The sequence below is a fragment of the Tachysurus vachellii genome, chromosome 2 (genome assembly GCF_030014155.1).
Source record: "Tachysurus vachellii isolate PV-2020 chromosome 2, HZAU_Pvac_v1, whole genome shotgun sequence".
Taxonomy (NCBI): Eukaryota; Metazoa; Chordata; class Actinopteri; order Siluriformes; family Bagridae; genus Tachysurus; species Tachysurus vachellii.
Window position 1 is genome coordinate 23,372,402 of NC_083461.1, and position 12,513 is coordinate 23,384,914.

A 12,513-nucleotide genomic window follows, 5' to 3' on the forward strand; every position below is an offset into this window, starting at 1 on the left:
GTCACGCCGTCGCGTGCGTTTACGTAAAGCTGGCGCTCCGCTTTCCCTGGCGGAGAAGATGGCGGCTCCTGGACCGGGGGAGTATTTTAGCGTCGGGAGCCATGTCTCTTGCTTCACCTGCTTGGGTCAACGCTTACAAGGAGAAGTCGTCGCCTTCGACTACCAGACCAAGATGTTAACTCTGAGTATCCTTTTGTCGCGCTTGTGTTGCGTGTGACGCGGCTCGCGCGGCGGTTTGTCCGCGGCCTGCGCTAGCTGTTAGCGGTGTTCAGGCGTGTTTATGTTCTGATGCTAACTGCTAACTTTCTGCCTTCATTCAAAACACATTTTCCTAAAAATTCCGCTTTCATTTTAATTTCGTACCGCGGTAGTTTTTCATTCCTGCTCATCAGACTCAGTTCGCATCACCGCTGTTGTTTACTTTCCTGCTTTAATTGTGACTCCTGTCTTTTTTTTTTTTTTTTTTGACATGTTCACGTTCAGCTAGCTTAGCCACTTTACCTGTCCTTGTTACCTCAGTGGCTAAGTTAGCATTAGCGCGCACCTTACACGCTTATCTCGCTTTATTTATTTATTTATTTATTCTTTTTTCAGCTCAGACCTTTTTTTTCAAATAAACATATGTCAGAATTCAGTAGACGAACGTGTGTGTTTATATATCACCCTTCTGGGGGATGTTTACTCCGGGCTATAAAGCAGCTAGCGCGCATTATTGTGCGTGTTGATTAGCAAACGTTAGCCGTTTCTCGAGCTAGCAGTGTTCATCTGTTTGTATCCGCTAACACAGTCTTTGACATCCTTTAGTGTTAAATACGTACGTGGATTCTCTCGGACGTCGAAACGAAGAGACTTGATTCAGATTTGAACTTTTAAACTGTAAGCTTGCTAGTTAGCTTAGCACACTAAAGAGCTGGACGTCACTTTGACACAGCGGCTTTAAGGTTGTGGTGTTCAGGTATCTGAAGGTCTGCTGTGTGAAAACTGGCTTCCTCACAGGCTTTGGGTAGATCTTTTTTAATATGTGTTTTTATGAAATGTGGCTTGGCAAGTGAAGTAGCTTCTGAGTCATCAATGAAATGTCTGCATTAGATATTTGAGAAGAAACTCACTAACACTCTGGTCTTCACTGAGAACTTTAGTGTCTTGGTTTAATTAACATAACACTAAAACCAGCGGTGTGTTTTTATATATATATATATATATATATATATATATATTCATATATTCATATTCATTGTTAGTGGTGTTGGAGATTTAAAATGTTTCTAACCCAGCCCCAAAATTTCAGTTTCAACATTAGTTGACCATTTAAAAAAAAACAAACAAAAAAAACCGGTGGTCAAAACGAAAGGAAAATCATTGCAAAATCTGCTGCGATCTCTCTGGGTAAATTTATATATGAACCAACAACACGCTGAAACAAGTCCTGTAATGGATATTTTTCAGCAGATAGATAGATAGATAGATAGATAGATAGATAGATAGATAGATATTGGTAGAGTTATTTGGAATTGTTTTGTTTACCAATTTCTGGACATTTCCGCAGACTTGCTTACATTATGTTGTGATTTATCGAGGCTGTAGTTTACCGTTATCATATTTGGTATGAATAGTTATGGATTTGCAAGCACTGGTGTTGTGTATGCAGATATGGGTCCTAAACCATGTTGCATCAGGGCTGAACGTGGACGTGAGACATCATGTGATCTCCACTTATCGTAACGTAACACGCAGACGCTCTTCAGCTTTGGTTAAAAACTTTGAATCTTAAGAAACCGCCAAAGCGACGGTACGTTTGGTCTTTCCACAGGCTGCGAGGCTCTGGTGAACTCAGGAGAATGTCAACATGTTAAAGTAAGCTAAACTGTGTGTGACCATAGTTGAATGTCACTCAGGATAGACTAGATCTTTGAAAGCCTCATGGTGTCTGTTGCAGACCACCGACATCAGCTGCGGTTCAGTTAGCTCAGGAGTCGAATAGATAAAACCTAGCGGCAAAAAATTGTACCTGAATAAAATAACAGGTTTTCTATTACTTGTACTTGAATTTAACTACTTTGACATGTAGTCGACTACGGAACTTTAGCACGCTGTGAGTTAATGAGCTGAAATTATTTACTGTAATAAATTATTAAATAAGGTGTGACTCCAGACATGAGTTAGCGGTCGAGGCCATCAACATAAATTACAGCTGTAACTCTGAGTACATTTGATACTTTACTACATTCCCAAGCAAGTGCAGAGTTGAACCAGAAATGTTGTACGAGAAGAGGAAACACTCACTACTAATAACATCCTCGTTGTAAGAAAAGTAGGGTATCGTAATAAGCTGTAAGAGCGAATTGCTGTAAGGAAAAATGACGTTCTTAATAGGGGAAAAAATCAAAACAAAGGAGAGTGTAGCACCATTTAAACAGAAATAGATTTTGTTTTTGTCCAGAACATCAATGTCGTGTTTGCTTATTCTTATCTTTTTGGTAGCCGTGTGAGGTAAAGTTATAAACACGCTCAGAGGTAGTAATGTACCAGTAATGTCGTTAATAAAGGGTTTTTAGCACAGAATGTCCACTGGATTCATGAACTTGACTGACTGCTTGGTGGGCGTCGCATGTTTTCCGAATGGAGTCATGATAGAATTGCGTACAGTTATAATTATTATTTTAGTTGTTTTTGACTATCCTGACGTACTGCTTTGCTTTACGTAGTGGAAGAGGGGCGGGGCTACCAGGCCCTGACACTGGATAAGAAAAAAATCACTATTGGTGGATGAGACGCCCCTTTCCACCGAGGCAGTTTGAGTGCTGGTTCGGAGCCAGAGCCTAGTTTCGACAGCCAAAGCACCGGCTCTCAACCAGGAAAAGTGGTTCTTAAGTAGCACCAAAACGTTGCTGGTCTAGACTTAAGAACCGTTTGTGTCAGGGGCTGGGGGCGGGGCTACTGTTAGCACATTTGATAATGTACCTTAAGTATACTAATGTTTAATACACTTTTACTTTACCGCAATATGATCAATTATCAGCACACATGATAGTAGGTAGCTACATGATAAGGCTAACTTTTTCTGTGTTAAAGATAAAATATTATGTACTTTCTCGATTGCAACCTCCGTTTATATAAATTACATGGAGCTGCACGTACACGTTGGATTCGCTGCATTTGGATGCTAATGTAGGTTCACAAAGACATGAGCAAGAACAATAAAGCAACATCCGCCATTGTTGATGTGTTTGTGTTTGCTGCTGCTGCGCTAACGTTGCTGAGAAAGATGACAAATATACAGTGACGTCAGACTCTGCTCTGTGACGGCTCTCTAGCCGATGGAAAGGCAAACCGGTTCTTAGAAGGTTCGCCAGTGGAACCAACTTTGAACCAGCACCAGTGCTAGCTCTGAACCAGCATCCGGTACTTTTTGGTGGAAAAGGGGTATTACAAATGTCTTTTAAATCAGATGAGACAATATGACCCTTCTAACATTCTAACATTACAGCAGGTGTCCAGTTTCATCCGGAAAGTTTTGGAGTTGGTGCAGGTTTTAATTCCAACCAAGCAGAAGCCACACCTTTGTCATAAAACCACAAGATCAGCTGATTAACCTGGTGGATTCAGGTGTGGCTCCTGATGGAATTGTCTTGAATCGTGTACTGTTCTGGACTGATATTGAGTACCAAATACAACCGTGTTTCACTTTGTTACTCAAAACTGTCTCTTCTGGTTTTTAATGATCAGTAAATACTCGTTTTACAGTTTCACCAGAAACCTGATGGACCCGGGATCCGGCGACGTAGCCTCTATTTTTATTCTGTACAAACACAATGTTTGTTAGTATATAGTTTTAAATGGGTTTTCACATCTGTCAGCCTGAGTTTAGGCGATTTCTGCGGATGGCTGGGTATTACAGGCGTTTTTGTAGGAACTTCTCAGATGTTCTCAGTGTGATGCCTCTTACAACACATCATCACACTCACTCTTTTCTGTGTGGTCTTCTAGCTGTAAAGCCACACTCAAGTCTGTATAATTGCTCTTATGTAGTGCTCCTGTTCTCACTGCATCTGATTTCAAGACACCCTCTAAACCCGAAGTAGACGCTAGTGGTGCTGGTGCTGTCCTAATTCAGGAGGACGTTCACGGTGTAGCTCATCCTGTTAGCTTCTCAAGTAAGTTTAACTGTTCTCAGCTTAACTATAGCACTATTGAGAAGGAAGCCCTTGTTCTTTTGCTTGCTCGTCAACACTGAAGTTCATATCGGTTCACGCTCTGATTCAATTACTGTTTTTACAGACCACAATCCGCAACTGTTTTTACATCGTACGTCAAACAACAACCAACGTCTTAATCGGTGGTTATTAGTTCCGCAGAAATTTAGATATTTGGCATTAGAAAGGTTCTGAGAACGTGGTGAAGGTGAAAGAACCTAACGTTCAGTTTTAAGGGAGGATCGTAGCACATTAGCGTGCTTGGATTTATGCCATGTTTTGTCTGTTGCTGGTGGCTTGGGTGGCTTTTGTGTCTGTTTCCATATTGTTTCCAGCACCACCTCCGCGACTATGTCACGTTCCCGCTTTCACTGCATTGGATGATCCTCATATTACATGCGATGCCCAACACCCTCCCCCGTGCTATTGGCTATATATCTGACGGGCATTTAAACCTCATCACCTTAACTTCCTTGGTGCCGTGCCTCTATGTATAAATCCACTGCTTGTTAGAGATTGTGTTGATCTAGCCCTTTGTGTTTTTCCCTGCTCTGTTGTAGATTCTTCCCTGTAAATATTAACACACCCTGTTCGCCGTCAGCTTTGTTTATTCTGTTTGTTGTTGTTTTTGGTTAGACAGGGAGCGAGGGAAGGACGTGTATTTTTGCTTTGTGTCTTGTTGTATTATGTTGCGTCAGAGGGATTTTTATTTATTATTTTCGCTTTGCCGTCTTCTGAAACGGTCCCGAACCTTAAAACAGAATAAAACCAAGCAAGTGATACTGGGTTGTGCCACGCTTAAAGATCAGGAATACTGATGTCCTTCTCTAGGACTGGGATATGAGTTGCTTGAGTCTCTGTGCGAGAGCCTTGATCAAACCCCTTAAGTTACCCAGCTGTACGCAGGGGTTCGGTTCCGCCTCCCGTTCTAAATGTTAGAAGATATCCCAAGAAGATCCTCTCAGCTTACAGTGTATATATACAGTTGCTCTGCAGATATGTGCCTCTGAGCACATTTATCATGCAGACAGACAGCTTTCCCCGTCATGTCCAATTTAGAGTTGGACTAAATGGATTTGTCGGCGGTGGAGTCTCTTAGGGTTATGTTCAAATCCGGTATAATATTCATCTCCATGTCCCCTCAGTAATGCTCAATATTCCAGATGTCTGTGTGCCTTTCTTAATTGTCTGTTTTTTCCTTGCTTACAGTTTTCTCAGTTTGTCTGAAAGCATTAGCCCTCGCCACAAAAATCACCACATTAACCATATGTCGCCTACAGTTTTCCTAACCGAAGCGTTAGGACTTTTGGATGTTCTCTGAGTTGCTTGTACTTGTTTTCCTTAACCCTCCTGACAGAATGCGCTGCCTCCAGCGGCAAGCCCAACCTCAGCGACATCATCCTGATCAACTTAGCCTACGTCTCAGAAGTAGAAACCATTAACGACCGCACAGAGACCCCGCCTCCTCTAGCGTCTTTGAATGTCAGCAAGGTAAGTGCTGTGACCTCCATGAAGTTTTATTTTTATTTATTTATTTTCAGTTTCAATATAGGAGAGTTCAAAACATATCCATATTTCTACTCTATGAAATGTAGATTTCACAGCACTTGACAGATGTGTTGGTGATAATTGCGTAAGTGTGATCAGACAGATAGAGGCAGACTGTCACAGGCGTGACGGCACACTGACACGTCGACGATGGCTAAAATTGTGAGAGATTGCAGTTAGCATGGATTAAGCTAAACGACTTTACTGACTTCACTTCGTTGTAAATGAACGGATTTTCTGATGCATCTTAATTATTGTTAACTATTGTTAGACTGTTTAACTCTGCTTTTGTACAGGTTTGCTGTAAATCTCCGAAATGTAACAATTTTTGCAGCTTTAACCTGTTGTAAATATAATTTTTTTCATAAATAATGACATGATTACATAACTATTGAATTACTTCATATTTGTTTTGATATTTAAAAATATGCTTGTGCAATAGAAGAGCACACTGTGGACAAGTATAAACACACACACACACAACATCTTTACTGATGACAGTTTTTGAACTGCTTGTCTTTTGTGAATCATACTGGAGCTCATTTACGTGAGGTTCGTGTCTGGTGTGTGTTTCGTGACTGATGTCTGTTGATTTCTCTCTCCCACAGCTTGCCAATCGAGCAAGGACGGAAAAGGAAGACAAGTTGTCCCAAGCCTATGCAATCAGCGCTGGGGTTTCAGTCGAGGGCCAGCAACTATTCCAGACTATACACAAAACGTAAGACAACTCAGCCTTCTCATCAGCCTTACCTGCAGCTTTGGGTGTGTGAGTGACACAACGCTGTAGTGGGTGTGTGTTTTCAGCTTGGTTTTAGTGTCCAGTTCAATGATTGTTTCGTTTGCATGTTTATACATTTAGGGTATGTTGTGTAGACACAGCCAAAGCAACTGTTAACACTACAGTACTGACTACGTCCCCCGTCTTCCCCCAGACTGTTTTGTTTCTTTTCTACCACAGCAATTGGCCAAACAATTTTATTAATTAAACAAACATCAGTTTTTATCCACTTGGCTTCCTCCTGTAGTATCTGTCTGGAAAACGGACAGACCCGACTATGGACAGCTTGTGACCCATTATGATTTCTGTAGACAGAACCACTTGGAGACCATCACGCCATCTGTGAACTACTGTTGTCTTGGTCAACTTTGTGCTCAGGTCTTAATCAGTGAACATCTGAAGACTTCAGCAGGAATTAATTAGTGTTAAGTCTGTAACGATCTCAGAATTGACTCTGACCTGTTAATTCCTCAGAAGCTCTTGGTTCCACATTTCCACTGGACAATACTGTTGTAGAAAGGACCTTATTTACATTTACTTATCACTATTTCCTGTACAGTGCCACCTAAATAAGGATGAGGTTCCCTTCTGAGTCTGGTTCCTCTCAAGGTTTCTTCCTCATCATCTGAGGGAGTTTGTCCTCACCACAGTCACCACATTGGGGATAAATGTTCGAGATAAATAGTAACTTCATTTTAAACTTTACAATTTTTATATTCTGTTTCTATGCTCCTGTAAAGCTGCCTTGCGAAAATGTCCATTGTTAAAAGCTCTAAACAACTAAATTGAATAGATTTTGACAACAGACTTGTTTGTCCTGAGGACTTTCCTGTAGCAGAAAACGTACTGACTTTTAGAAAGCCCAGACACTCGAGACTCCTCCTATATATTACATCTCCTCCTATATTTATTTCTTACTTTGATAACACTATCGAATTATTGTCTTGGTTTAGGATTGGTATAAATGGTTTATAAAGAAGGACGCGTATTAAAAAATGCATATAGTTATAATTTATTCACTTTAAGCCGCACTCGGCTTGGATTGTTTGTCACTCGAAAGGTGTGTTGAATAAATGAGCTTAAAATGCAGGTTTTATAGATGTTTGTTGGGGTTTGTAGCGTTTATAATGTAAAGCTCAACAATAAGCGACCAGTAGTAAGATCACGGACTGCTTTTCTTATTTTCTTATCTTAGAGTTGTCTAGTTATTTACACAATGGCCGTTTAATTCTCTGTGGGTTATTTACAAATAGTAACTCTTTGTCTAAACCTCTTTCCCTCTTCCAGCATTAAAGACTGCAAATGGCAGGAGAAGAACATTATTGTGATGGACGACGTCGTCATCTCGCCACCGTATCAGGTGGAAAACTGCAAAGGCAAAGAGGGAAGTGCTTTAAGTCATATACGCAAAATTGTAAGTTTCTCTTTCTTCCTATCTAACAGTATAATTCTATATGAAGCTATTTATTGTATCTTTGTGTTTGCATCAAGTCTTTTGCATGTGATCCACTACATTGGTCCATACACATGTGGAAGTGATAAAAAGATTTAAAAAGATTTACAGTTCCACTCGGAAACCTGACGGACAGAAGACCATTTAGCAAAGCGTCTGAATATACGCAAGATACGCATGAGCATGAGAGCAGTATTACATGCCTTACAGCCAGTATAAACCAGCCCGCATCGCTTAGGGCTACATTATAGAATAATTTCCTATAAAAACAAAACATTTTCCCCTAGGAAGGTAACTCGGGGCATGGAAAAATTGTGGATTTTAGTCAAACACTCTGTGTACATAAAATAACGACGACCAAAACTGTAGCATGCACCTAGTCCACAATGACACACGGACACATCTCTCCACATTCTACTACAGTGTAGGTATTTTCAGGTCATGTTTTTCAGCTCTACAATATTCGTCATGCAAAAATGATTCCAACCATTTAAGGTTGTAGGCCAGAAATCCAGCATGCCCTTTTCTATCAACATGTGACAAGAAGTGACACAAAAAAAACACAGTGTGGCAAACATTAAACTGGTGTCAGACTCCGTATGTAGTCAGGAAAGGCACAAAAATAGTTTTCAGATAAGGTTTTCTTGTCTAGTGGCTTGACACATGTCTTATCCAATTCGTTTTTTAGAACGTATGCTATCCATTTTTGCTATTAAAATCTGTTATTCCTTAATCAGCTTTTTAAAATGTGTTTCTTTTTTTTTCTCTCCTTCACTCCTGTCATTTTCTTGCATAAAGAAATAAAGTGGCTCTTGCTTTTGATCATCTGACCGGTGCAGATTTTGGTTTTGACATCGTCATCTCTGTCTGCCGCAGGTCGAGAAACATTTTAGAGACGTGGAAACGCAGAAGTCGATGCAACGTACACAAGCACAGCAAACACAGAAGGAGTCGTCGTTATCATCCTGAGGTGATGGGATGTGCACGGATTGGCCAGAGAGGGCACGGTGGGCATCAGCACCCCGAAAGCTGAGCGAGAACGGCACTTCTCTCTCTCTCTCTCTCTCTCTCTCTCTCTCTCTCTCTCTCTGTCTCTGTCTCTGTCTCTCTCTGTGTGTCTCTCATCTCCTCCTCCCCCCATTCAGTGTCAGTCAGAGGGTGGGGGGGCGGTCACCATGGGCCCCCCGGGTCTACCAGATCAAATAAAATTAAAAAAAATCTTGGAGAAAAAAAAATCAGATGAAAAAGTGAGGATGGAAAGACTTGATTCTAAATTAATCTTTATAAAGATAATTTAAAATATCAACTATTAAGCACCCCATAGTTTTCCTAACTAACTCTCAGCATCTCTGTCCCTCTATCTCTGTGCCCTCCTCTTCCTCCTTCCCTCCTTTCATTTTCATCCCCCTTTATCTTCAATTCCATTTTCGCAAAAAAAAAGAAAGAAAAAAACCCAAGCAGTCAGAGAAGCGTTAGCTTTCATTCCCTGTCCCAGTTTTCCCTTTTTCTGTCTTCATGTTCTACACGTGTCTGTTTTTTCTGCATTTTAAAACAAGATGTGACTTGAAATGCCACAGTTTAAAAAGGACATTTTCTAAAATAAAAGTAACAAAAATTCTGACTGTAACGCTGTACTTTTTAACTTCTGAAATTTTTTTATTATCATTAAACAAATCACCTCAAAGAACAGAAATGAAGCCTGAGAAGGTTCTAGAGATTCATATCCTCACTCTGTTGTGTGCTGAGCAACCAACATGAAACACACAGGCTTTACACCACTCCTACTGCTGAGATCTACTGACTGCATAAACCATTGAAAAAATGTTTTATGGTAATTAATGTTTACTAAACACCTGAAGCTATCATAGGATATTAGTGTAGCTAAACAGAATATATGCATTATATGTGATGGTATAATTTACAATTAAAGGTGGGGTGCATGATGTTTGAAAGCCAATGTTGACATTTGAAATCACCAAAACAAACACGCCCCTAATCCAAATGGGTGTCACCCCTGTTTTGATAGCTCCACCCCACACATACATACGTAACCCAGACAACTATTATGGCGGAACATGCTGGGGCAGCTGGCCGAGGGGATATTTTTATCAATAAATAATCTCAATGAGTAATACTATGGTAATACAAATGTGTTTTTGTAGTACTGTGTGTTGTACATTGAAAGGTTTAGCTCTGTTTCACGCGTAAGATGTTCAGTTCTCTCCAGCGCTGGAAAGCTGATCCTATACACGGGTCCTAATTCTTGCATTATTGTAAGCCTTTTTCCGCTTTTCGTTTTTATCCGCCATGTCAATGTTTCAATCGCTTTCTGCTAATGTCAGACATGCGCACTGAACACACTCTCTGCCGCATATTGACAAGACGCCCCTTTCTGCTCATTGGCTACACGTTTGTTTTGTTTGTCGGCCCGACTCAGTTTTCTGAAGCAGTTCTCAAACTTTGTGCACCCCACCTTTAATGTTACAGTTAAATGAATGCAGACATTGATTAGGATTCCTTACGAGTGCCTCAGTGGTCTGCTGTTTCACGCACTGGGATTGTAATTAACATGCTAACATCATTTGTTTTATTTCATATTTTTACACTAGATTAGATTGTTGTCTGACCAGAACGATCCTACATGAACATAATTCTGTTATAAGATCAAGTCTCTCGAGCGACTTAAAAATTAGTTCCCTGGCTTGTTCAGTTACCTGTCACATCAATGTGCACTTTGTACGGTTTGATTAACATTTATGAGAATACCGGTTTGTTTAATGGCAGCTAAGGATCTTTATGCTCACACCACTCCTGCCTGGGGTTGATTCCCAGAGCAGGGAACCAATCCAGCCAATGAGGGGTTAACTTTCAGTGCCAGTCCCAAGCCAGGATAAATTAGGAGGGTTGTGGTATCCGGCATAAAACCTGTGCCAAATCAAAATGTGTCGATAGGATGAGTCACTGTGGTGACCTTGAACGCCTTTCTTATTGCCACATATACAGCACAGTGGAATTCCTTTCTTCACACACAACAACTGAGGACTTCAGGGGCAGCTATGATGCAGCACCCCTGGAGTAGGGAGGGTGAAGAACCTCTCTTAATTGCCCAACATTGGCAACTTGGAAGTGCTGGGGATTAAACCAAGACCCTGTGATCAACAACCCAGCACCTTAACCACTTGATTCACCACTGCCCTGAACTGCACTCTCACACTTTCCAGATGAGAAATCCACGGCAGGGACTTGAGTTCCCAGTTCATGTCATCAATGATCAAGTCTGATGTTCAGAGAAGTATTTGGAGAAGTCCTCAACAGGATCATTTTAATAGGACGTTGTTTTATAAGACGCCTTTACACTCCAAGGTACCTTGGAAACCTTACAGTTGTAAGTCAGACGTAAAAGTATACCATGTGAAAGATGTCTTTAGGGCGATATGCAAGGGTTTGAGTATAACACATAATAATAACAGGTGTTGGAATAACATGTAAGGAATGAGTCGCTCACTGAAGTGCTAATCTGACAGGTGGGGGTTGTGTTGTGACCCAATGTGACTGAGAGTACTGTTGGGTATTCAGAGTAGACAGAAGGTCTATTATTGGGGCTTTAAACAGCCATTCCTTCACTCTCTTTTCATAATACCAAGAAACCTCAATGTATCTTTCTTCCTGAAGACTTTCCTGTGGCGGAGAAAGAAAAGGCTTTATCTCTGTAATTAAGCACTGACATTAACGACTCATTCTGTAAATGTCTAGTAAACCTCTTCTTACAGAAAGCCTCACACCATCATGTAAGATTGTATATTGTTTAATAACTTAATAAGGTTACTGGGGTATCAATGTCTTCAAAGTGCTCTAGTGGGGCATATTGGAGAGGAATTTAATCTCATCAGCCAAGAATCTAAATCTGTAGATATTTACAGCATTTGACAGACACCCTTATCCAGTTACTTATATTTTTGTCTTATTTCATAGAGCTGAGGAAGGAGGTGTTAACTCAATGACCACATCAACTCTATAACCGCTGTGAGCAGAAAAGCATTTCATATAAGTTATAACGGCCGAAGAAGCTATATCATTCTACTGCCAAAATGCAAGCCAAAAATATTTCTTTATTCTGGACAGGTGATTGGAATGATGATATCTGCTCTGAGGTCAGTGAATATACAACGATCAGGCATAACGTTATGACCACTGACCGGTGAAGTGATTAACACTGATCTCATCATCACGGCACCTGTTATTGGATGGAATATATTAGGCAGCAAGTAGACATTTTGTCTTCAAAGTTGATGTTAGAAACAGGAAAAATGAGCAAGTTTGATAGATGACTGGTTCAGAGCATCTCCAGAACTGCAGCAATTGTATGCATCAATCATACAGTATCCATCAAAAGTTGTCCAAAAAAAAAGTTGAACCGTGGTGAACTGGTGACAGGGTCATGGGCTCCAGATCCACTGTGACCATGACCAAGGTAGGTAGAGGTAGGACCGGGGAGAATGGTTGGGGTAAGTAGGATGGCAACAATAAAAGCACAAGAAACA

At 40.7% G+C, this 12,513-nt stretch overlaps 1 protein-coding gene across 1 annotated transcript; it reads left to right on the plus strand.

The window, feature by feature from the left end:
• lsm12b (LSM12 homolog b) lies at positions 1–9,599 on the plus strand. Its single transcript, XM_060863878.1, has 5 exons — positions 1–185; positions 5,551–5,684; positions 6,350–6,459; positions 7,807–7,933; positions 8,849–9,599. The coding sequence occupies exons 1-5, from the start codon at positions 59–61 to the stop codon at positions 8,939–8,941; spliced, it is 591 nt and encodes a 196-aa protein (XP_060719861.1). The 5' UTR covers positions 1–58; the 3' UTR covers positions 8,942–9,599.
• The last annotated feature ends 2,914 nt before the right edge of the window (positions 9,600–12,513 follow it).